The sequence below is a fragment of the Citrus sinensis genome, chromosome 3 (genome assembly GCF_022201045.2).
Source record: "Citrus sinensis cultivar Valencia sweet orange chromosome 3, DVS_A1.0, whole genome shotgun sequence".
NCBI lineage: Eukaryota > Viridiplantae > Streptophyta > Magnoliopsida > Sapindales > Rutaceae > Citrus > Citrus sinensis.
In genome coordinates this window covers 3,475,058-3,500,978 of record NC_068558.1, presented here as the reverse complement: position 1 = coordinate 3,500,978, position 25,921 = coordinate 3,475,058, and the positions used below count along the sequence as shown (strand labels likewise).

At 35.1% G+C, this 25,921-nt stretch overlaps 3 protein-coding genes across 10 annotated transcripts; 2 read left to right on the top strand and 1 right to left on the bottom strand.

Moving 5' to 3' along the window:
- The first annotated feature begins 41 nt into the window (after nucleotides 1-41).
- On the top strand, nucleotides 42-5,798 carry LOC102615029 (putative pentatricopeptide repeat-containing protein At1g64310). 3 transcript variants are annotated; one of them, XM_052437165.1, is made up of 4 exons: nucleotides 42-1,453; nucleotides 1,598-2,287; nucleotides 3,108-4,309; nucleotides 4,405-5,798. In XM_052437165.1, exons 1-2 carry the CDS (start codon nucleotides 553-555, stop codon nucleotides 2,215-2,217), a joined length of 1,521 nt encoding a protein of 506 aa, XP_052293125.1. In that variant the 5' UTR covers nucleotides 42-552; the 3' UTR covers nucleotides 2,218-2,287; nucleotides 3,108-4,309; nucleotides 4,405-5,798. The 3 variants fall into 3 exon arrangements, with proteins under 3 accessions (XP_052293125.1, XP_015385326.2, XP_024954302.2); XM_015529840.3 differs by having other exon boundaries at nucleotides 42-2,287; nucleotides 3,108-4,299; XM_025098534.2 differs by having other exon boundaries at nucleotides 42-2,287.
- Nucleotides 5,799-10,790: 4,992 nt separating this feature from the next.
- On the bottom strand, nucleotides 10,791-13,217 carry LOC102614340 (protein LATERAL ORGAN BOUNDARIES). 6 transcript variants are annotated; one of them, XM_015529759.3, is made up of 2 exons: nucleotides 12,917-13,217; nucleotides 10,791-11,828 (listed from the first exon to the last, which is right to left on the bottom strand). In XM_015529759.3, the coding sequence occupies exon 2, from the start codon at nucleotides 11,815-11,817 to the stop codon at nucleotides 11,233-11,235; it is 585 nt and encodes a 194-aa protein (XP_015385245.2). In that variant the 5' UTR covers nucleotides 11,818-11,828; nucleotides 12,917-13,217; the 3' UTR covers nucleotides 10,791-11,232. The 6 variants fall into 6 exon arrangements, with proteins under 6 accessions (XP_015385245.2, XP_024953802.2, XP_024953801.2 ...); XM_025098034.2 differs by having other exon boundaries at nucleotides 10,791-11,888; nucleotides 12,917-13,216; XM_025098033.2 differs by having other exon boundaries at nucleotides 10,791-11,888; nucleotides 12,978-13,216.
- An 8,609-nt stretch (nucleotides 13,218-21,826) lies between these two features.
- LOC102606866 (oleosin Cor a 15-like) lies at nucleotides 21,827-22,615 on the top strand. Its single transcript, XM_006477486.4, has one exon. The coding sequence runs from the start codon at nucleotides 21,912-21,914 to the stop codon at nucleotides 22,392-22,394; it is 483 nt and encodes a 160-aa protein (XP_006477549.2). The 5' UTR covers nucleotides 21,827-21,911; the 3' UTR covers nucleotides 22,395-22,615.
- Nucleotides 22,616-25,921: the final 3,306 nt, after the last annotated feature.

The window sequence follows — 25,921 nt, the reverse complement described above, 5'->3', positions numbered from 1 at the left end:
AAGCTGGCTTTATACCTGCCTCTCATTGTGGAATCAGAGATCACAACTCATTTGTACCCAGAAAACTTGTGTTTCCCTGAGACAATGCCTCCTATTTTGGATTGACGAACCTCCATTAGACATATGGTTCATCATCTGTTGTAATTTTTGTTTGTTCGTTTCTGCTATGCTGGTTATATATATATATATATATATAATTAATTAATTAATTAAGTTAAGCAACAAGTTAACTTTTTAATACTACGTATTGCTGCCACCAATTAATAAGCCTAATCAAGAGGTAGTTGTAGTATGCATCAACTTTCAACGTTACTCGTCGCTAGACGCTTATGTGTATTGGCCTTCACAGGTCAAAGATCTAAATATAAATAAAATGTATCAGGTTGAATTGCATTGATCATTGTTGATTTTATTTCACACACTCTTCCTTCGCTAGCCAACTTTTGTATAACTTCATTTTATTAATTTTTTTTGGCCAACACAATGCGCAAACATATTTTAATTTCAGGTTCGACGTTGCCCATGTCTTTTTTAACACGGCTGTAGGTCTTGATGTTCTTTAATCTTCACTTCCTTGTCCTGGAGCTTTCCAAGTCTCATCAAAGCCTATCAAGAACCAAAGAACTGCATGCTTTAGTCGCCAAAGCAAGCCTTTTACGCGATCCCTTCTACGCAACAAAACTCGTAAGGTTATATGCCCTCAACAATGTTCTCCCCTCCGCTCGTATCCTGTTCGACAAAACTCCTCAACGAAGCGTCTTCCTTTGGAACTCCATTATTCGCGCTTACGCGCTGGCCCACAGATTTAATGATGCAAAATCCCTATTCAAAAACCTACTCAGAACTCAACTAAAGCCCGATAACTTCACGTATGCCTGTATCACCCGCGCGTGCTCTGAGAATTCTGATTTACCTGGGCTCAGATTTGTCCATGGAGGAGCAATAGTTTCTGGATTAGGACGGGATTCTATCACTAGTAGTGCACTTGTTACTGCTTATTCAAAATTGTCCCTCATTGACGAGGCAATCAAGGTCTTTGATGGAGTTTCTGACCCGGATTTGGTGTTGTGTAATTCTATGATTTCTGGTTTTGCACATTGCGGATTTTGGGATAAAAGCTTGCAGCTTTTTGATTGGATGCTTCGTCTAGGGAAGACCCCTGATGAGTATACTTTGGTTGGGTTAATATCAGGTTTATGGGAACCGAGTTTGTTGAGTGTAGGCCAAGGAATTCATGGGTTTTGTTTAAAAAGTAGTTTTGATTCATATGATTATGTGAGTAGTGTACTGGTTAGCATGTATGCTAGATGCAACTGCATGAATTCTGCTTATCATGTTTTTAATAGTTTGTTTCATCCTGATTTAGTTACATGGTCGGCTTTGATTACTGGGTATTCTCAGCAAGGGGATTATGGAAAGGCATTGTACTATTTCAGGAAACTGAACATGCAAGGTAAGAAGGCTGATCCTGTTTTGATTGCCAGTGTGCTGGCGGCTGCTGCTAAATCAGCAAATGTATGGCCTGGTGCTGTAATACATGGTTATGTTATTCAACATGGTTTTGAATTGAGCGTCATGGTTTCTTCTGCTCTTGTAGACATGTATTCAAAATGTGGATATTTGGGCTTGGGTATTCAAGTCTTTGAGACTATGTCAGAAAGGAATATCATCACTTACAATTCAGTAATTTTGGGTCTTGGTTTGCATGGATTTACATACCAAGCATTTGAATTTTTTCGGGATATAATAGAGAAAGGATTAAATCCTGATGAATCTACTTTCTCTGCTCTTCTTTGTGCATGCTGCCATGGTGGCCTTGTTAATGATGGCCGTGAAATATTCACGAGGATGACAGAAGAATATGGCATCCAAGCAAAAACTGAACATTACATTTACATGGTGAAGCTCCTGGGCCTGGCTGGAAATTTGGAGGAGGCATACAGTTTCATCTGGTCCTTGCCAAAGCCAGTGGACCCTGCTGTCTCAGGAGCACTATTATCATGTTGTCATATCTATGGGAATTCAGATTTGGCAGAAATTGTTGCTCACCAACTCTTTGAAAATGATCCGAGGAAAGGTGCATACAAAGTGATGCTTTCTAACACATATGCTGAAGATGGGAGGTGGGATGATGTGATGAAGTTAAGGGATGATATAGTGGATAATGGACTCAGAAAAGAAGCTGGGGTTAGCTGGGTCTCCGGCAGTAGCAATTAATATAGAATTGATGAATTGGCCTTTCGAATCCTCTTTCATACCAAACCTTGGACTGGATGCTGCATACAAGGTAAAAGATCATTAAAACTTCTAGTTTCTAGGAATTCATTGTTAACTTTGATGGCCTTCGTCATGTCTTCTCCTTTTATCTAGTGATTTAACAAACCACTTCATTGACAAGGTAAATGCTAGATATGATTGGTATGTACCTTGTCTACCGCGAACTCCATTTGATGGAAGAAAAATTTTGCAATTTTTTAAGAATTGAAGTGATACAAAAATCAAAATGTATTATCTGCATGTAACATTTAGCAATAGATTAATCTGGTATCAAGAATTGTTTGAACTCAAAAGTGTAGTTGGCATGTGGGATGGTATACATTTTCTTAGACAAATACCTTGCACTTGTTAACCACCTATAACCTAAGAATTCTCAGTTCGATTTCTTAAGTTCAAATTTTCATGACACTGTTGTGCTTGATTAAGTTCCTGTGCCCCTTTGGTCATGGTCCATGGGTTATGATACAACCGGTAATGTGGCACATGATAAAATAGATTTGGTAATCTAATTATTTCTGTCCTTTGAGCCAGCAAGAATCTCAAAATATAGGATGTACTAAATTTATGTTCACAAAACCAATTACAAAGACTGGAAATGAGAATAGATTCAACACACCCACAAGACATAAAATAAAATATCTCTAATAACCACAATCTGGTACAAATTTCCTTGACTTAGATTATTCATACTTCATCTGCCGTCAACCCTGCTGTATCCTCTTCCTGGGGTCTGCATGGTGATAACTTATTCAAATTTCTCAAAACAGACGTAGGTATGAATGATACCTGTGGAATGTGCCTGATCTTGTAATTTTCTTCTCCTCCATAAGGTTTCAACCTCTCTTTGTGCTCATCAAGTAAAGGCAGTATTTGCAACTGCTTCAATGTGGCCACAAACTGCAAATCTTCCAGGAGCATCCTCAGTTTCAGGCACTTATGTAATTGGAGGTACTTCAAGCTGGGTAGTGCTCCCTCTTCAATTTCTGTCCATTCCTCCAGAACATGGAAAGCAATGATAAGGATCTCAAGCTTGTGAAACCCACCTACGCTGCAGAATTCTTTCTCCAACTGTTTGGCCTTGGAAGCAAGCCACAGAGTTAAAGTTTTCAAATTGGGTAGGAGCTGGATTACCAATGCTGAGTTTTCAGACAGATGAGAAACCTAATCTAAGGTTGGTGAGGCTGCCATTGAACCAATCCAATCAGGTAGCTTTTGTAGAATTCCTTCTAGGCGAAGCTTCCTAAGAAGAGGTGGAGGTGAGAAAGTGTGCAAGAGGATAAGCGTTCCCTGGTTAAGTATGTTTTGTTTCTAAAGACAAGCTCAGAATGTTCTGCAAAGTGCAAACCGAAGCAAGCAGCTCTACGACATTCTCTTCTGCCGCATCCTTCACCCCCCATCTTCTGAGATGAAGTAGATTGTGCGATTCTCGGGACTCATTCAATGCCATCACCAGCATGTATGCTTGTGAGGGTCAGAATATTGCTCAATCTTTCTGGTCCCAGTGGTATCTTCACACCACCAACGCATGTGCTCTTGATCGTCCTGATGTGCCTTAATCATACAAGGTCAAGGATCTACATAGGCAGTGTTGTTATATCCCCACACCATCTGGTATCGAAAGTTTGTAGGGCGCTTAAATTGCCAATTCTTGCCAAAAGCTTGCATATGTAAGTTTGCATTAAGCCAAGATATGTCTGTTGTAATCTAACAATCTTGGTACGTCCTAGATCCATCACCTGTAAATATTTTGACCGATCAAAATTCAGCCATTTCCCAGTCACTAGAAAGATCTTGACCTCCCAAGAATAACAAAGATCGTGGCAGGACATTGTTTAAGAGGGGTGCAGCTGTTGCCATGTCTGAAAATACTGCAACATGGTGGCCACCATGGGGGTTACTTGAATCTGACTGGCTACATGCAGCAATCAAATTATCTTCCTCCATCTTGCGTCAATAAGGAGAAAAGACAGTCAAAGTAGTTGCTTGGTCTCTATATTGATTGTTTGCTTGGAGCATTCCCAGGTTGATCACTGTTAGTATTTTCTTCTGCTATATCTTCCCTTAATATCCCTGCCTTCTTTTGTAAAAGGCCGTCTGCTACTAACAATCGTATTCACCTTCCTTTAGGTATCCAGTAATTCTCAAGGAAGGCACGGCAATACTTCAAACAGTATTGAAGGTAATAAGGCAAGTTAGTATAATTCCGTTAAGGATGGAGAAGCAAGGGATGATGATGTCTGACCTTCTTCCATTTGAGGAGACTTGTTTTCATTCTTCTCTGCTCCAATGATAATTGAGTTTTCGACTTCTGTCTGGCCTTCTTTAGTTCCATGAGAGCTTTCCCAGTTATCCTTGTCCTCTCTAGTTGAAGCTGGATTTGCTTGTGCTGAAGTGTGATGCTCTTCCGTGTTATTTTACTTATCAACTCCGACAGCAGTTGATTTTGTCAGTTGTGTCATTTCTTGAACACTTGCGGCAAGACGTGATTCAATTGCCTGCGATTCACTTGTGAAGTGCTTGGTCTGGCAAGCCCTATCAGACTCCTTTTGCTGATCCATCTGTATGATAAACTTAGCGATAAGATTATCCACACCAAAAATCACACCTGTCAACTCGTTTATCCAACTACTAGCAGCACCACCACCATTCATTCTCCATATAAGTCCGGATGACTGTCCTCCGACCTCCCTGAGTATGGTCATGAGCCTCTCTGTTTGATGTTCAAGTCCAGAAAAGGTTTCGGTTTCACGAAATAGCAGAGAATTTAATCTCTGTATGAAGAGCCTCACCAAACCCTCGGCCATCTTTTCAAATTAAATCAGAATAAGCAGCTTTGTTACCCTTGAAAAGGAAAAATGGTGGACTACGTCCAGAACTTTTACGCTTTGATTTTATTAATAGTCCAAGATTACTCTATGTTGTTTGTGTTTTTTTTTGGGTCTATTCATGAAGGGCTTCTCATTCAACAATGGTGAAGGAGACAGCCACGTATATATATTGCTGACTTTGTTATGGAAAATCCAAAGCATATCTCAAAAAATTGCTTTGTGGGCTACGCGTGCGCGCTTCTGGAACTAGAAGAACAGACGAAGCGAGAAAGCCGGCAAGCAGCGATGAATTGACCATAATATATCAGACCAAAGAAATTGCCTTACATTTTTATGAGAAATGCTTTCACTTTCAACCACCGTGCTTCCGGCATTCATGTTCATGTACACAAAGATGAAATAACAGAGTGGATGCGAACGAGTATTTCTAAATCACCCCACAAGCATCCTGATTACACCTCATATGCTCTGTGATCACTCTCTCGCTTGCGCGAAAGTAGGTGTAGTGTATTTGAGGTGCACATGGGGTCTATTTGGCAACATTCAAAGGAGACAGGGATGGTTGGGCTTTAGCGCAACCCAGTTTTATCAAATTTCATTGGGCTTTGGTGGTCAGCATGTGAAGGCCCAGCTCAATACCAAAACTGTATATGAAGGCAAAATAATAAAAAAAAAAATAACGACGAAACCCCCAAAAAAAAAAAAAAAAAAAAATGCAGGCTGAATTGTTGATGCAGTTGCCGTTTGTGAGGGGATCGGAGTATTTAAAAGGTAAAGCAGAAATCGCACAGCCGTATGGTAGAAAAAGAAGTCCACGAAATGCTTTAATAATTAAAATATTAAAGAAAGAGAAAACTCGGGTACTGCTGCTATTAATTATGTTATTGCAGGCAGCAATGGGGCAAAACTTTATTGACGAGAGCATCACTTAAATTAAATCAAAGTCAAAATGAGAGGAAGAACGAACACACACTTACATGATATTTTTATATGGATAGGTGGGGTGGGGTGGGGGGAAGTGGCGATCGAGTGATTCTGATTCCTTCCCCTCTCAATCTTCAAAAGATTGCAGGGGCCAGCAACTGGCTCCATACTCTTACGCAGTTTATAATTTATTTATATTTCGGCAATCTATGACCATATATATATTCTTTTATTCTTCATATCTTGCTAGATTTGTACTGTTTCTATCTTTGTATATGATAATCGTAGTATGACCCTTCTTTATTAAAAAATTAATTATTTATTTATTGCTCAAGAAAGATGGTGTGTGTATATATATATATATATACCCATGAATTAAAGCGCATTTGTTTATTTCATGATCTTGTGTTACTTTAATCGTCATACCGATGGTGACCATCATGACCATCATCATTGGCAATCTGACAAACCAAACCCTTTTCATTATAAAATGTCCAAACATCATCATAAACAAAATGTGCATGTGACGTGATTCAAATTAAGGCCCTGCAGGTAAGTGTAAGCAATGGAGTAAGGTGATAAATGCATCTAGACGTTTCGCAATTCATGAATCTTAATTTCAACATACTTTTCAGAAGAAAAAAAACATATGTATAAAGCTAGCTCATAGAACATATATACTTTGGATTTGGGATCATTATGCATTATTTGTGGCACCATAACCGATGCATACCGTGTATTTTCATAAGATATGATATGATGAATTTGGGCTCCTTTTGACGGTATGTATTGAACAACTTTATTTTTTGTCAAATATTCTTTTGTAGATATGTGAACATTTTGTTAGGTATGTTGCATTATCAGAAGCAAAAAGAAATCATGCCTCTACCTCTCAAACTATCCTCAATTGGCTATTTAAAAAACAATACAGCGCCTCATTTAATAAATATTGCCAAAAATAACCTAAATGATGATCAAATGGTCAAACATTACAAATAATAGCCAGAAAATTGGTAAAGTATGTAAATGAACGAAATGGTTTAATTTGGTCTATGTTAATTGCTTTACCCAAAAAGTGGGAGAAAAAAAAATTGAAGATGGGGAGTTCTTATCAAACCAGCGGCTTTCCTTTTTGTTTTTTAATAAAGTGATTTCTCTAACAGCATATCCCACTTTGCGCAGTTAACTGTATGCTCCCAATGTGTTAGTCAATGGGTTTCATATTGCTTAAGCCTAGTTTGGTATTAGTTCCTGCAGTTTTTAAGCCATTGTTATTGTAGAAAAAAATTGTAATTATAAAATAAAAGTTGATAGTGTGTGTTGAATATGACTTTTAAATAATAAATTTGAAAAACATTATAAAGATAATATAGCCATATAAGTAAGGGATCAAATCAACTTAATTAACTGCCAAGCCACTTAAATACTGTAACTTAAAGCCTACAGCTGCCCAACCTCAATATCAAATAGGGACTTAGATAATGGAGTGTATGGAGCCAAATGATGAAATTAATGAAAAATGATAACATATAACAGTAATATCATTATGTGTTATAAGTGACTTTAAAGCCTACAGTTGCCCACCTTAATATCATACAAGGGCTTAGTTAATGGAGTGTGTGGAGCCAAATGATGAAATTAATGAAAAGTAAGAACATATAATAGTAGTATAACTATGTGCTATAATCATAAGATAAATGTAAATTCAAAGATTTATTTCTTTAAAATAAAAAATGTAGAGACATGGATAAATCTCAAATCAATTTTGTAATCTCTATTTCCTTTAGGATTCAAACTCAAGTGGCCAGCTAAATAAAACTATTTAAATGAAAAAATGTTTAAAGATTTCTTGGCTTTCATGATTACTAGGTTACAATATGCAATTACAAGTATTGTAATATATCATATAATTATATCACTATAAGCCTTTTTCCTTAACTCGACAATGTCTTAGGTTGATACCTTATTAATTTGGATCATACTATTTCAACTTGATTAAATTTTGATTTTGACAGAAAAAAAAATATCCAATTTAATTCCATTGGTTTATATGAGATAAATTTAAGTTCAAATAGATAAATCCTTTTTAAATTCGATTAATTGGTTCATAGCTGAATTTAATTAGGCTATTAATATAGTATAGTACCGATATTAAAGGTTAATTGATGCATTGTAATTTTTAGAGTCAATATGGGTTCTTACAACAACTCAATAATATCATACTATATGTAAATTTTAGTTTTTTAAAAAATATATTGTAATGAGTAATGTCAAAAGATTTTCTCCATGAATAATACGAGACTCTCAAGTAACGTGATGGCAACAATTAACATCCCTTAATGTCATTATTTTTCAATAATTCAGTGTTGTGACGATTACTAATCAACAGTCAGCTAGGGATCAAAATATTGGGACACGCTCCATTACCACTTGAGAACTTGAACACTACTAATTAATCTGTCTCAATTAATATGTGAGTTATTGAAACTAAGCAGCTTCATTTGATAATGAGCTGGCCTTTGGACTACCAGACAAGATATTTTATTACTTCATCGTATATAATTAACTCAATAACGTGTACAGGAAAGTTCTGAAACAATAATTTTTCAATTGAGCTGGTGACAGCAAACAATACTCATAGAACCAACAGTTAAAAAACACAAAAAAGAATTACGCAAGCATCGGTATTGCAGAAGCCACAACAATCATATCTGGTTATACTATTGTAAAATCTGAAAATTAAATAGAGAGGGAGGAACAGTAGAAGTGCTTCGACTGTAGTGTGTGTGGTGTGAGCGTGTGAAACGTCAAAAACTAAAAGACAGAAATGATTAGAGTGGCTGTGGCTGGCTGTCAAATGTCATCCAAATCAAAACCCACGAAATGAAGAAGAAGAGGGTATAAGAATTTATTTTCTTTCTTGTACATGTGGTGTGGGGGTCAATGCCAGGCCAGGCCCGGCTACAGCAGCATACACAATACAATTACTGGCATTTGCAATAGCGTAAATAGGACCCGCGCGTCCTATTGTTTGTTGATGTTTGTCACTTTGTCTTGTCCCTGAACATAACAAATATTAAAATATTCAATTTCCCTGCCATTTTAACCTGTGCATTGCTTCTTGCTTACGTTTTTGCAGAGAGAAACAATCTGATCATGGATTCTCAATTAATATAAATACATACTACTTTTTCAATTCTGTCCTAAATAAATAAATAAAAAGCTCAACGTCAACTTTAACTTGAGATCTTCTTATGCATGCCAGTGCCACACTTTCAATCCCCACTCTCAGTACCCCCTCTGTCCTCAACAGTACAACCATCAAACCAAAACTCAATTCATATATGTCGCATATATTAGTATAAATGATTTTACAATAAGATTTTGAATTGGTTCAGCAAAAATTCCAAGAAAGAAAAGGGCGAGTGTTTTGCAATCTCGATAAAGGAATGCAGGAGGTGGTGAATTGGAGGACAATAGACGTGAATCTCACTGCTCACTGGAACTGACAGAGAGCAGAGACCCAAATCCAGAGAAGCTTTGAGAGGGAAAGATGATAAGTGTTTTTTTTTTTTTTTTTTTTGAAAGGTAACATGAGTGTCACAGTAATTATAATTGTGTCTCTTTAAAAGTGAGAGAGAAACACTGACAAAAAAGTGAATAAGAAACAGAAGAGCTGATCGTAATCAAAGCTTTACGCTGCCAAATTACAGCGACACATGAATGCAAGCGTGTGGTGTGAGTATATGAACCAAAAAGAGAGCGTGTGCATGCGTGTGTTGAATAATGAAAAGAAATTGACAGTCGAAGAAGATAAAGGAAATTCGAAGTCATTTCTCACCTTCTCTCTAAAATCATGTTTTACAAATGACACCTCACTCTTTTCTTGAGACGAATAAATATTAAATAAGCTAGCTAGGCTGAAGACCAAGGAAAAAGCCTTGCTCTTTTATATACAGGTGTAATAAAACCCTAACCCTAATTTTCATTTTCTTTTTCTGGTTAAATTTTTTCTCGCAGCTTTGAGTTATAGCCTTTTTGGATGAATATGCATCATGTCTTCTTCATATATTCACAAAAAAAAATAAAAAATCACATAATACAATTATGACATAATCACATAGGACTTGAAGAAATGATCAATATATAATATGATATAAAGTATGAGAGAGAGAACTTTACTGTATGTGATGTCCTTTTGTCTTAGATTCTACTGTTTTGTCTAAGAAATTTTTGACATGAAAACAGGAAAGACTGGGGATGTAGAGACTGATAAGCCTTAGATGAAAATGAAAGAAGATCAATAATACTACTTTGTATATGGGCTCCAATGAGCGTCAGCGACTCTGACTTTACTGTTGAGATAAACATTTGCTTATTTTGCCACCATAGAAATGCAAATATATCCAAGCTAATTATAAAGAACTAATAAAATCTAGAGCTGACAGATTGATTACAGTAGAACTGCTATATATATATATTAGGAAAGTAGCTACTTATTGAATAACAAACGTTCGGTGCGCTGTTTTCTGTTTGTCAGTAACTTGCAATTAAATTGCCATCTTATAGAAAAAGGGAACAAAATATCTAAATGGGAATTCTATAGATGTACTTAGGTTGGGTCAAGTAGGTGCAAGTTGGAAGTTGAACTTGGACATCTCAATGACTCATATTTTAATGAATTCTAAGTCTGCGGCTACGAAGCTCTTGAAAATTTTTGGTGAGAAAGTAATAATAAGATGGTGGTCCTCAAGAACAAAGTAGAAAGAAAGGGTAAGAATTAATAAATGATGCAAAGGGAGGACTAAGCCGTAGACTTAGCTAGAGAATCCCCTTTACTTAATACAGTTACATTTATTCTGAAACAAACAACAGTGACAGAGGACAGCAAATCCACATGCACATGGCTAGAGCTGCATATAAATTATAACATAATGCGAAAGGTTTCAATAGCCATACACTACGCTCTACGGCCTTATTTATTGGGTTCCAAATCCTTCAATTATTAGGATAAATACTAAATGACCCAAAATAAATAGCTAATAGAGAAAATTAAAATCTAGCTAGCAGAAACCCCAAGTGAGACCAGCCAGCTAGAAATTAACCTCGACCAAATAAATATAGTGATGATGTCCAAAGGAAAAACCCTAGATGGATTTTACACTTTGGAATCAAGGGGTAGCTTATGATTTCATCATCACATTCACATATTACCTTGTCCTCCTCCTCCTCCTCCTCCGTGATTAATATCCCCTGAGGGTGAGGGGTTATCATTCCAAGGCAGAATATAACTAGGATGAGTGTAAGCACTAGGAGGCTGATAGAAGCCTTCTCCTTCATTACCAATCCTAATTGGCCTCTGCCGAGGAATCACAGGATGAATCGAACTCACCGAGAGCGGTGCTGGTGCAGGCAGCTGGCTACCTGGTGGGATTTCATTACAGGCATAGCGTATCAAATCAGCATTCGCGGAATCAAGTTCCTTCTGGAGCCTATGGACTTGTCTTTGGAGGAACGAGATAGCACCTACACAGCCATAAACAGGATCTCTAACTCTTGCCTCAGCTTCATAGGCAAGGGAGTTGACAGCATCCTCTCTTTGGTGAGGGAGAAGGTCGTTGAGAAGCTTTGTCATATTGCTTGCACCAAAGATCTTGTGAACATTCACAAATTTCTGAGGCTCCTCTGGTGGGAAGTAAGGTGCGAAGATGCAACCTGGCACACATTTCCTCCTCAAAAACTTGCAGGCAGCACATGGAGAATTGTAAGAGTTGCTGGATGAAGCCATTCCCACTGCAACTAGAGGTTCCTATCAACTAATTCTTGTAAGCTTTCCTCGAACTTAATTAATTAATACAACTGTCATTGGAAAAAAGCAAAGAAAGAGGCGCAATGGATTATAATTTTTTTTTTTAAAACCTTTCAAAACATCAACAGATCCATTTTGTTTTAAACGAGAAAACTAGATAGAATCTCGTCCTCTAAACATCAACTCTTACTCTTTCAAATGCGCTGCCGCAAAGCACATTCACACTCAACTAGGTTATATGACCAAATCATCTGATATGTTTGGTTGTTTCCACCTCTCTTTTACATTTGTGTCACATCTCTTAGATTTAAAATTTTTTACATGTAATAAATAGAATTATCAATTTTTTGGAATAAAATCCAAAGACCTCCAGAAAATTTCAGAATTCTTTTCAATATATATTTTTCTGGGAAAACCGGCCACTTTGAGAAAAATATCATCCCCTACAAAGCAATAACCAGAGACCTAACTCTCTCTCACACGTATAAACATATATAAACACTCAAACATCTGATTATTAATTGTCACTTGTTACATATGACAAACTTTTATCAGTCTCCCTGCATACATGTTCACTTTTACTTTGTTATGTGTTCTTTTTTTTTGGTTTTTATTTTTTGAAAGTACAAGGTATGGTTATTTGATTTACACAAATTATTTCTCATAATATAAAGTCAAAACTATTTAAAGCGTTCTATGCATGTACTCTTCCTTAATTTTGATTTTATAAACTTGTGGTTTCTTCGGTTTATCAACTCTCTTTCTCCTCCTCTCTCTCATTTAGCCATCAGTCCCTGCTTCTAAATTTAATGGAAAGATTGAGTTGCATCAGTAATTTTAAAGTTATTACACATAGCTTTCTTAAATCAGTTGAACATGGGATCTGACACTGGTGCAATTCATCATATCATAGATGTGTACTAAGGTATCTGAATATCACAGCAAAGCCCTAAATTAGAGCCTGTAAGCCTCAGGAATCTAGTATCATCACTCTAGCCTTTTGCTTAGTAAGAAACCAAGAGCAGAAAAGAATTTTTAGCACATAAAAGGGAAGAAGAAAACAGCTACATAAGGTTACCTGTTTGTGTCTTTTTGATCTAGGTTTCTTTGATCAGAAGAAATATAATAAAGGGAAGTACCTTTTTCCCTTGTAGTATATATAGCTCTTTCTAGCTAGAGCTCTTCTTTCTTCCTTCCCAAGATAAAGTAGCCTTAGCCTCACAGATTTATTACAGGAGCTGATCAGTTCTCAAAGAGGAAACCCTAATTGAAGAAAGGAGAGAGAGAGAGTGGGAGAGAAAGAGTAAGAGAAATGCAAAATTCAGCAACAGAAAAAAGATAACAGGATAGAAGGGAACCCAACCCAAGGGCAAAGAGTATTTAGTGGATGGAGGCAAAAGACAAAGGTAATAAATGGAAGGTACACTAAAGAATGACTATGACCTTGCATCTAATAATAATAATATCACTGATGTGGGGATGTCTCTCATTTTTCTCAGTCCTCAACGTATCTTTTTGATCTCATGCACTCAGTCACCATATATTCCATAATCCTAATATTAAACCAAACTAATGACATATTCATTAAGCATATTAAGATATGCGTCTTTAATTCATTGCAAATGTAATCCAATGCCAATACAAATAATCTAATCCCTAATTGAAAGTGAGGGGCATAAAAAAAAGCCACATGTTCAAATTAACTATCAATCAGACAATTATACAACTCTTGCAGCTGCGCCTTGAGTGTGTTTTAATTAATCCTTCCCAAAGAGCTACATACATGGTCATTAACTTTTGCAAACCGCATAATTTTCTTCATCCAAATCTGCTTACAAATTTATGTGTATAATTAGAACTTAGAAGTCACACTTTCTGATATTCCACTCCTAATATAGATAGGAGGGCGCACTATATATGTATGTTTATACTTAATTTGTTGAAGGAAAATAAAGTGTGGTTTTAAGTAATTTTTGTCCCTATTTTCACTTAACTCAATGAATTGGTGAATGAAATGATAGCCAAGATCGACATGAGAACACCAAAGTCGTCTGCAAAGGAAAATATTCATGCACTAGTTGCGACGCATATGTATAAAGTCAACACAAGAACAACAACTTCATATTAATTTGCATTTAAAGTGAAACAATTTCTCAACTTTCAGGGAGTTTCCGGAATGAGTGTCAGAATTACATCCACCACCACTATCTCACTGTAGCCAGGTTTCCTTTCTGATGACCGAAGAGTGCATGTATCGCTGTTGATGGGCTGGGCCCATTTTTCAATTAATTTGTTTAAACTATTTTAAAACCGGTGCTAATCTCAGCGTTTGTTCCACTTGAAACTTGAAATAACTGAGGTGAGAACTGAGAAAGGAGAAACAAACCAAATGTCCCAAACTGCGACCGTATTCTATGCAGCAACAATCAAGTTACGATGATTCAACCGCATTATCTGATCGATGCATTAGCGGCTAGGAGCGAAGGGTCTCGATGGTTCATACAATGAAATATATAACCGCCAGTTGCCATTTTTGTTAATGCTTTCAAATTGAATTGACAGATTCAACAGTGAATCTTTTCGAGTGAATGACCCCAAATTGGATGTACATACACACATTTCCTGTGCAAGATTGTGAAATCAATTGTTTTCAGGCCTGGATATCTTGGGTTCCGTTCTCAACTTATCGTGGCATCCCTTCATTGGAAAATCAAAACCATGTAAGGGCGTGCTAAAAAAAACAACTCGACATCGGCATATCATCGATAAATGAAGAATATTAATTCAGTCTTTTACTTTCTTTCCGCATGACGAATGAGAACCGGACATGAAACCACGTACATGCAAGTTTCCAATTTATTAGTAATGTTTCTAACTGATGAATTATCTGACCCACAAAAAAAAAAAAAGGAACAATAGCTAATAAAATGTTATATAACGTTCCATATATAACAATTGTGAATCACAAGTTACTACATTTTAATCCCAAATATTACCCGCAATCTAAAGAAATTATTCGCCATTTAGCTTCTTAATCTCTCATCTCATTTCTCAAAAAAAAAAAAATTCTCTTAATTAGCTTCTACATTATTGTCATCAATGGGATGCACCAATCCAAGATGTAAATAAAGGGTTCGTATCACGGGTAGATAAAACTATTGTGATTGAAGTCGCGGAGGTGACAAGATGATTGTGACGACGATGTACCACGGCAATGAATTATTTCTTTAGAATATTTATTAAAAGGTTAAGGTCCCCTACAAATACTACATTTTGTCATCACTGTCTCTTGCATAGGTATTTATGATGGCAGTCACTGGTCAGTACCGGTAATTAATTTGGTAAAGTTGTAGCTGCATCTGCTAATCTCTCTTTAATGTTAAGAAGATAATTATATATTTTACGTGACTGACTAATAACATGCTTTTAATAATTGAAATATAAAATTTGTATCTCAAGTGATATAGTATTTAATGGGTACAATAAATCGATCTCTAATGATAGTTTAAAAAATCAATTATTACTTAACAGATGATAATTTTTTATCAACAACAAATATAAGCATATGTTACTCTTTCATTTAATGGCGATCAACATTAACCAAACTTATTCCCTTACTAGAAAAGCAAATCTTAGTGACATACTCTTGCTGTCTAACACAGCTAATTAACATAATAAAGTTGTTTTTTTTTTCCCTTAAGCTACTGCTGATAAAGTTTAAACAAAAAAAAAAATGGTGATGCAAATTAACAAAGAAAAAAAAAACATATTGACATAAAGTAAAATAGGGATGGTGGTAGAGTTAAATGGCAGTGAAGTGGGGTCTTAAAAGAAGCAGTAGTCCCAGCAATTGTTGTTGCTAGTCCCTATCTCCATTCACCTCTCAGAGCATTCTGTCTTTCATACCTCCCCCCTCAGTCGTCCCCAGAGACAAGGATTCTCAATTTTCAATGCTCATGTGTTTGTGAGGGCCAATTGAGGGAGACTTGAGTTCAGTTCTTCACTTCCCTTTCTTCTTCTTATTATTATTTTTTGGCAGTACGCATCATTAAAGACATTATAATTTTAGAAATTAATAGACTGTCATTCTTATCTAGGTTTTGGAGAGTCCATGAAAGTGTCATTTTTGCCACTAAAGAAATATCCATTCCAAGTATGCGTGTAAACCACAATCGGAACTTTTTTTGGTTGTATCCTACAAGAAACATGACAATATTTTAAAGAAATACAAATGATGATCTACCATCTTTCACATTGTAATTTAATTTACACAGAACTTCGGGAGGGGGGAAAATTTTTTACTGTTTCCTTTTGATCTCACCGACAGCTTATTAGCATATATATATATATATATAGTACGGGCCCCCATTTGAGGATATGATTTAGGAAAAAGGTAATGATTAGCAATTTATCGAAATTTCAGGGTAATTGTGCTATTATCATGTTAACAATAATCCCCCAAGTTACTCATCATATTCTGCTGGCTCCACAATCACTGAACCTATCAACAAACCACGGGGTGAACAAGGTAGGTGTATTTTCTTTTTTTCTTTTTTTGGCCCTTTCAGGGCATTCTTTAGTTGTTTTCTGTTGCTTGTGTATGTTCTTTTTGACTGCCTCTTTTCGCCTGGGGAGAGTCGAGAGACTGCCATATTTTGCACGCCCACCGGCTTTTGCTTGTGGGTCAGGTTGCGGCATGATTAATTAATTAATTAATATTAAGGATGCCTCTAATCATTGGAGATAATGTTATTGGCTGATACTCGATTAATTTACTAATATCCATTTGATATTTTCTAGTGATTACTTCTCTCGATAGCGGGCACCATCAAAATTTTTCTGCCGACATACTATTAAATTGTGCGGTTTAACAGAATCAATTTTTAATATTATTAAACCGCACAATTTTATAATATATTGAAAATTAATTTTATTAAGTCATATGGTTCAATCAGCATGTCTACATTAAAAAAATGAGGACACTTTCTTCAGGATCTTAGTAAAGTTTGTAAAAATTATTAAATCATATAATTTAATAGTATAATATTATACACACACATATACTAGCTTTATGATTTATGAAGAGGGTTCTGGAAATGGGATTCTACTTTTATTTGAAAGATATAAAATACAAAGTGTGCATAATGCAAAGCGAGCCATGTGATATGTCCCGCAAGTGCATTTACTTACTTCGAGAAGATATAAGAGGTCACAAAACAAAGGTAGTAGCTAAAGGTAAATCATAGGTAAGGGAAGGAGAACGTGCAAATTTTGAACAGGATTCTGATTCTTAATCAGGAAAAAAGGAATCTCTGATTTTTTTCAGCCCTAGATATAGAACAAGGTTAGGCCTTTTCCAGAGTGTGTTGCTTGGAGTGACATTGTGAAAAGTGTAGCCTATGCTTCAGCCTCGGACCTAAGCATTGCCTGCCCTCCACCTCACCTCTTTGAAAATTACATGGCTGCCTAGTTGCTACTTGCTACAGATACAATTGCAACTTTTAAAATTATTACCCTCTACCCATCACGATCATTCTCTCTTGTTAATTATTTATTTGCTTATTTGTGTTTTGAGTGGGACTATTGGCACCCCTCTAAATATCTCTTAACACCCATTTTCTTTATTAACCCTATTAAAATATTTATTAATATTATAAAATTCTTTTAACACCCCTTAAATGATAAAATTACCCTTAATTAAAACTTATTAGCGTAAACATCATTCTTTAATTATTTTTTATCTTTATTATTAAACCTCATTTCAACAATAGAGTTTCTTCTCTCCATTGCAGTCGCCGATATTAAAATTTTTGCTTGAAAATAAGAGAAAAAAACAATCCTTTTAATTTTTAAAATGTTGGATTTTAATCCCGGGTACCACCTTCATTCACTAAAGGTTGCTATAAATTACTATCTTAATCTCATCTGCCTCGTTCTGTGTCTTGTTCAGTCTATTATTCACTTTATTATGAGTTTCAAAATCAGCAGCTTCACCCTCAATTTGATTCACCTCATTCTTCTTATTCTCCCATGTGGCATAAAATTCATCCCCGTCATCATTGCTGCTCATGTAATAATGATTTGCCTTTGCCCTTGATGCTCTTGGATCATATTCTTCCTTGAATTTAGATTTCCACGTTGCATTTTCAAGATCACTAACTTGTTTCCCGACTCAAAATCTTTGTTTGTCAATTTTCTATTAAAACCAACTTCCACATTTCCCTTCTGACATTCATATTATTGAGCTCTTCCAAACTTGTCTTGCTTCCCTTTTAAAATAAAAATCTACAGCATAAAGAATTTTTAAGAAAAAAAAATATTGACATTTGAGTATAGGTTTAATTAGAAATTATCCTATTATGTAATTTGAGTAAAGGTTAAAATTGTAAAATAATTATAGGGGTTTTAATAGGTATTTGGAGAGGTGCCAATAGTCCCACTCTTGTGTTTTTCCGTGAGATTTTCACATTACTTGGATGGCCCATTTAACGGGTAGCAGGGCCTTTGAAGAGACTGGGAGGACACTCAGTGATTAGGGCCTGACATATTAGGCCGGGAGAACATGTTATGTCCTTTTAAGGAGGTGTTTGCGGCTCTGATGGGGGAAAGATTTGGCAAAGCTGGGCATTAATTAATTAATTTTGTCTTTCTCGGAAAAGTTTTATGTTAAATTGGAATAAAGAAAACTGGGTTCTATATAACTTTTTCATTTCATTCACACAATGCTGCATACAATTTAGTTTAACGTTTGTAAAAAGGGAAACTAAAGTAAGAGAGCAAAAATAGTTTTCGCTAGTTTTTGAGTCACCAATTAAACACCCGATCATCATCATCATCATCCCATTAAATTGATGCATATTGCAAAAACATTGAAAAAACTAGCTAAGTATGCACCGCCAAAATAGAGGTGCAACTCAAGTTTAATACACGTCTTTATTGTTAAAAATAATTATAAATTTCAGGAACATTTACGTTATATTATCAAGAATCAATGATGGAGTACGCATAAACTTGCCTAAATTCATAACGACCAATTGCTTTCTGAGGATGTGAAATGTCAGAAAGAATAGAAGTAACGGGCGCTCTGGGAATCATAATCGCTTATACATATATCTTTCCTATTATCTTTTGGTATTTCTATTTTAATCCATAATAAAAATTAAAATTACATTCAAGTCCTTAGCATCAAAGGCTCACACCCTATTAGATATATCAAAATCCAAATTAGACTCAATTTTATATGATAGTTTTCAACAAGTAATTGGTTACATAAAAGCACAATGTATGATTTAGGATCTAGCATTTATTAGTCAAGATTATTTTTTTAAAATAAGAAACACTCATTAAAACAGTTTATGTACATTTGTTAATAAATAAATGTAATACAAAGCAAAAATCAATATATTGTTGGCAAATAACAGTAGTTCTTCATCTTAATTATTTAGTGATGATATATTTTTGCCTGCCATCTGTTAACCAATGTTTATTACATAATATGATTAACTCACTAGGCAAGGCTCGCATAGTTTTTATAATGCGCACACGCTCACTGCTATTGTATTTTGTAAAAGTATAAATAAAGAAAAAATCATTTTACATTATAGCCAGATTAAGGTAGGATTGGCAATGGGATAGTAGGATGTGCTGGTATTTGTCAATCTTGATCTCAATCAGGATAGAAAATATGGTTCAACTACTTTAGATCAGCTCCAAGATAGAGCAGCGTTCAAAATCGTTGGATACACGTGGTCACAATTGTTTCAAAGTTAAGTACATGAATCCAACGGCTCTACCTTAGAACTGATCAAAGGTAGCAACTGCCTAGAAAATATATTGTAAATCCTGTCCCAAATAGTATATTGAGACAAAAAAAGTTTTACAAATTAAAATCTCAAATCTCGATCAGAATTTTGAATTATCTCAGATGACATGATTTTACTATCATATACTGTAGATCCTATCATAAATGATATGTCATACACTTTTGATTGACATATCATGTATCTTTTATTTATCAAACAAACTTATTATACATGTATAATTAATATGTCATATTTATATGATTCATTAAATCAACTTGACACGTATTTTTAAATTTTGAATTTGAAGGTAATTGGAATCTCAGTCAGATTTTCAAATGTTTCGGGTTCCATTAAAAGAATAAATCAAGATAAAATTAAGTCCCAAATATCAATCCAAATAATAAATTGAAATAAAATTTTATACTGGATCCCGTCCAACCGAAAGTTTAAACTGCGATCGAGAGTCGGAGAATTCTAACAATCGTAGACTTATAGGCCACATGCACATATAGCTCTAAAGTCTAAAACAACGGTGATGCACCCAAAAGCCCATTATTATTAACGATTATTATTAAAAATAAAAAGAAAATGTGGCAAACAGATTACTATAAGGGTGTGTTTGGGATTGAGGTTGGGCAGCTGTAGCCAAAGATGGCCAATGGGCCGGGCGGCACGTGGCACGGCACGGCACGAGCACGTTTCGGTGAGGCACGAGGCACGGCACGGCACGCACGTGGGCCGTGCCGGGCTTAGAATTTTAGGCACGCGGGCCTTAAAGCACGGCACGATAAGAGATGGGCCAAAGCACGGCACGCGAAAAAGCACGTAATAAGCACGGTTCATTAGTGGGCTAGCACGCGGCCCGTGAGCCATTAATAGCACGTGGGCCAAATATATCTAAGTAAATTTTTTTAACAAAAAGTAAATATAAAATGTTATGAAATTAAAGTACAATATCTTGAAATTAAATGTTTTAATATATTTTTTAGCATAGACTTTTAAAAATTAATTTAAATCATTAAATCTTAGTTTAAATAAATATTCTAATCTTTTATGTTTATAATTTATTAAATGAATAAGTAAATATCATGATTTTAATAAATAAAATTATAAATATCATAATTTTATTTATGATATTTATTAAATGAATAATGTTATTTAATTTTATTTATGATATTTATTTAATTATTTATTTACGTTTATAATTTATTAAATAAATAAGTAAATAACTAAATATCATGATTTTAATAAATAAGATTATAAATATCATAAATTTATATATTATAAATAAAAAATAATTTTTTTTACAAAATTAATAATAAAATATTTTTCATATTAATATTAAATCATAACTTAATTAATATTTAATAGAGATATGTTTCATTTGTGAATGAAATATTTTTCATTTTATACACAAGAAAAATGTTAATTGCTCTCTTAATAAAAATTAATATGATTATGATTTTGAATATTATTATTATTATTATGTTGGTGGGCTTAAAAAAGCACGTCAGGCACGTGGGCTTTTTTAAGCACGCAAAAAAAAAAAAAAGTTGGTGGGCTTTTTTTGGGCACGGCCCACGGCACGGCACGAGCCCTCTCGTGCCGTGGGCCGTGCCGGGCTCAACTGAAAAAAATGTGGGCACGGCACGGCACGGCCCACCAAATTGGTGGGCCGTGCCGTGCCGGCCCACGAGCCCTTATGGGCCGACAATTGGTGGGTCGTGCCGGCACGGCACGGCCCATTGGCCATAGTTAGCTGTAGCTTAAAAGTTACAGCACTAAAGTGTTTGGTAAACACTAACTGCTGTAACTTTTAAGCTATGTTGATATAATTTTTCACTTGTATAATATAAAATTTATTATATCTTTAATAATATTATCAAAATTATTATTTAAAATTTATATTTACTATATATTATTAACTTTTGTTTCATAATTATAATTTTTTTTTCACAACAGTTGTAACTTAAAAGCTACAGCACCTCAATTTCAAAAACACCGTAAAACCAACAACTATACAAGTCTAGTCTATAATAAGTAAAGACATATTCTCATGCAAACTCCTACTTCCAAATCTCAAACAAGTGTCCCCTTCCCCCACGTGTACACCGCCACCACCTCCATAGAGCACAACACTCCCCCACCTCTCTTCCTTTTCATCTCTCTCATTATATATAATATTACTTTACTCTCTTGTGGAGTTGCAAGGAAAGCAAGGTAGATCGATAATCAGTACTGCAAAAGCAAAAACACAACAAAATCAATTCAATGGCCGAGTCACGCCAGACCCAGCACTACCAGCAACAGCAGCAGCCAAGTGATGCCATCAAAGGCATATTACCCGAAAGGACACCATCTAAATCACAACTTCTTGCTGTCGTTACCCTTCTGCCTGTTGGTGGCACTCTTCTCCTCCTCTCTGGTCTCACGTTGGCCGGGACCCTCACTTGCCTCGCTCTCGCCACCCCGCTTTTTATCATTTGCAGCCCGGTTTTGGTCCCCGCAGCCCTCGTCACTGGCTTGGCCATCGCCGGTTTCTTGACTTCCGGTGCTTTTGGAATAACTGCGCTCTCCTCCTTCTCTTGGATGGCCAGTTTTCTAAGGAGAATGCGGGCCCCTGGACAGACGGAGCAGGCAAAGCGGTGCGTGCAGGACACGGCGGGCGGCCAGAAGGTTAGGGAGACGGCCCTGATGACCCAGCAAAAGGCCCAGGATACAGGAAGGGAGGCTAAGGAAGCAGGGAAGACATAGGTTTTGTGCATCTTATAGGCCCAATGGGCTTTGCTGTCCTCTGTTTTTGAATGGTCTTTTCTCAGTGAAGTTGTGGGGCTGCATGTAATGGAATAATTATGTGAATGGTTTTGATAAGTATGTACCCTCGTTCTTTTCGTTTCCTGCTTGTGCTGCGGCTCTGTTTGTAAGAATCACTACCCCCCTTTTTTTTGGAATAAATTTTTGCAAATCTTGAAGTTTTTCATGCTTTCTGTTTCTGAGTCAACAACAAATATGCACAGCAGGACTGTAAAGTGTAAATTATGTGTTAGCCAGCCGTTAGAGTTGGAGAAAACAACATTATTAAGGCTATGGTATATTTGAAAGTTTGATATCTATCATGTATGGTTGAACCAACCCTTCGGCCTTTGGGTCAGTTTGGTAGTTCCCCCCGCAACCCCCCCCCCCCCCCCCCCTCTCCAAAAAAACAACAAAAAAATAAAAATAAATAAATACATTTGTCGGCTGACACTTATTTTTTGAAAAAAAAAATCAGTAATTTATGAAAAATCATTTTTTAAAATAGTTTTCGTTATAATAGAGTAATAGACCACATCAATTTTATTAAATTACATTGTAATTAAATTTTATGTAATCAATTCATTTTTTATTTTGTTTAAAAGACTTATCGGGGAAAATAATACCAACAAATTTATTTTTCATTCTAAACAATATCATATATTTAAAAAGGAATGGGAAATTATTACTTGCATATCTTTAAATTGTCTTATTATTAAATATATTACAATGCTTTCAGAATAATACCACTTAAAGTTGAGAAAATGTATTTATCATTAGCTAACGTTTGAAATGGGTTGGTATTATTTAGTTCGGTTTGGTTTAGATCAAAATCCGAACCGAACCAAAACCGATCGGTTCTTACAAGTTGAAACCGAAGAGAAACCGAAGACGAACCGAAGTTTTCTGACCAATCCAAACCGAGTCGAATTATGTTGGTTCGGTACAGTTTTAAACTTTGGTTCGGTTCGGTTTCAATTTTACAATTTCTCACTAGAGATTGAACTGCTCACTCAATACCAATGTTTGATATAACATGATAAAATTTACCAAAATAAAAACTCATAAGTCAAAGAAATACATGATTTAGAAAAAGAAATTGATAATAACAAAAAAATCATAATAGTTTTTCATTATCAAAATAATAATAATACACCAAAAATCTCATAGGTTTCAAATCACCATTTGCAATAACCAAACAAGGACATGTCACAAAAATCTAGCAAGCCAATAACTGAAACAAAGGCCCAAAAAAAAAAAAAAACTCAATTTCTCAAAATTAATTTTCCTGTGATCACAATAGAGAAGAGCAAATCACTCCCTGAGTACTCATCATCATTTTCCAGCGAGTTTAATTTCAACAACCAATCAAATTGATATACTTTCAATGTTCCAAACAGCAAAAGAAATGGCTTTGACATCAAATCCAAAAAAAAAAAACAAATACAAATAAAAAAAGCAAAAAGCAAAAAGCAAAAAATAAAAAATAAAAATTTTAATATTGTTATTTTACTTAAACAAATAAATGGATCTATAATAGAAAGAGAATTAAAAAAAGCGAGAGAAATAAGAAGAAAATAAGAATTCTTGTGGGATGGTCGAGGGGTTGTGATGAATGAGGGATAAAGGATGGATGTTGTGGGGGTTGTGACGAACTATCGGTGGCTGATAAGCGACTGTGCTAAGGGTTGACAGTGGTTGTGTGATATGAGAGAGAAGCGGCTGCGAGTTGTGTGTATGGTGTGAGAAAAGAGTGGTTGCCGATTGTGTGTGTGTGTTGAGAGAAACAAGCGGCTGGTGGTGGTGGAAATGGGTTGTGCTGCCGATGAGAGTGTGAAAGAGTGAGGTTGTGAGTGTGTGCTGCTGGCGGTGAGAAAGAGAAGGTGTGTGTTGCTGGCAGCTGTGTGGGAGATGAGTGTGTGTAATTGATTTTAGGTTTAGGTTTTGTTTAGCTATTTACATGTTAAAAACCGATCGGTTTGTTGGTTCAGTTCAATTTTAATCCGAACCAAACACAACCAATCGTTGGTTCTTCAATTTGTGACTCATTCGGTTTTTGCTGGTAAAACCAAACCGAATCAAATTGAAATATTTTGGTTCAGTTCAGTAAAAACTGAACCGAATGCCCACCCCTAATTTGAATATTAACAAAATTGTTGTCAATTAACGATTTTGCCATTGAAACTCAAATTAATGTAAAAAAAAATTATCACTTGTATACTCTTAAATTACTATGTTATGCAATATACTATAACACTTTTATTTTGTATCATTTGTCCACCTAAAGTTGACAAAAGTTATTTGTCATCCACTAAATCGTTAGTTGCCGTTTGAATGTAACGACGTCAGGGATAACTTGATCTTTTAATATAAGATTATATCTCTTAGTTAATTAAATATAAAAAAAGACTCTTAGGACCTAATTGTTTATACAAGCTTAAATAAGTAACATAAAGAATCCTATCTTTGGCACCTGTACTATACTTCATTGTATGTTTGTAAAAATACTTCAACTCAAAAAGCTTGCATCTAAGCATTTGTCCTAAAAGCAAAAACAACCAATTAATTGATTTTTTCTTCTCAAGAATTGGCTTCACACAGTTGCATTGTTTGTAAAGTTTATAATTTCAAAAACTAGGGTTCATACAAATAGCCGATGGTTGGTAGCATTGACTTGGAGCGGTGATTGTCAAATTTGGTAGATATGGTGCCAGTGAAGGTTAACTCGCGACGATGGAGGTCGATCGGAGCAATAATGATTTCATGGACGGAAAAATGTATTTTGTTAACTTCGGGTAGACGAATGATATAATTTGAAAGTGTTGTATTATTTTGGATAACAAGTCAATTTAAAGGCATACGAGTGATACTTTCTCTTATTTCTATATTAAAACACTAGATTATCCCTTTAACATTATCATATTCAAACGGTTGCTAACAGTTTAGTGGATGACAAATACATTTTGTTAGCTTAAAGTAGACGACTGAATACGTGTTGTTTTTTCAACTTAATGAAAATTTTCAGCCATTAAGCCATTAAGTTATTAAGTTAATTTTTTTTAATCTTTTTACTTAATCTAAAAAGCTTGAATAATACCATTAAAAGATATTCTCTAAAATATCCTCATTTAATTACTTGAATATTATTTATATTATGATAATATATTATGTTATTTTTATTCTTTGAAATGTTTATTATTTGTTTAACATTTATAATTTGTAAGGGCATAAATGTAAAAATATTAGTTTTAAGATTTTTTAAGTTAAAAAATAGACAACTTAATATTGATTTTTAGTGATTCAAAAAAAAAATATATATATCATTCAGATTTAGATATTCAGCTCTATTCAGAATTCAGACTAATTTATGTCTATTAAGATTTCAGAGAAAAAAAACAAACGCCACCTACATCTTACAAGGATGAATTACAAAAATTTTCGAGAATTATTAAGAACTATGAAATAGAACCGCACTTCGTGCGGCTTTA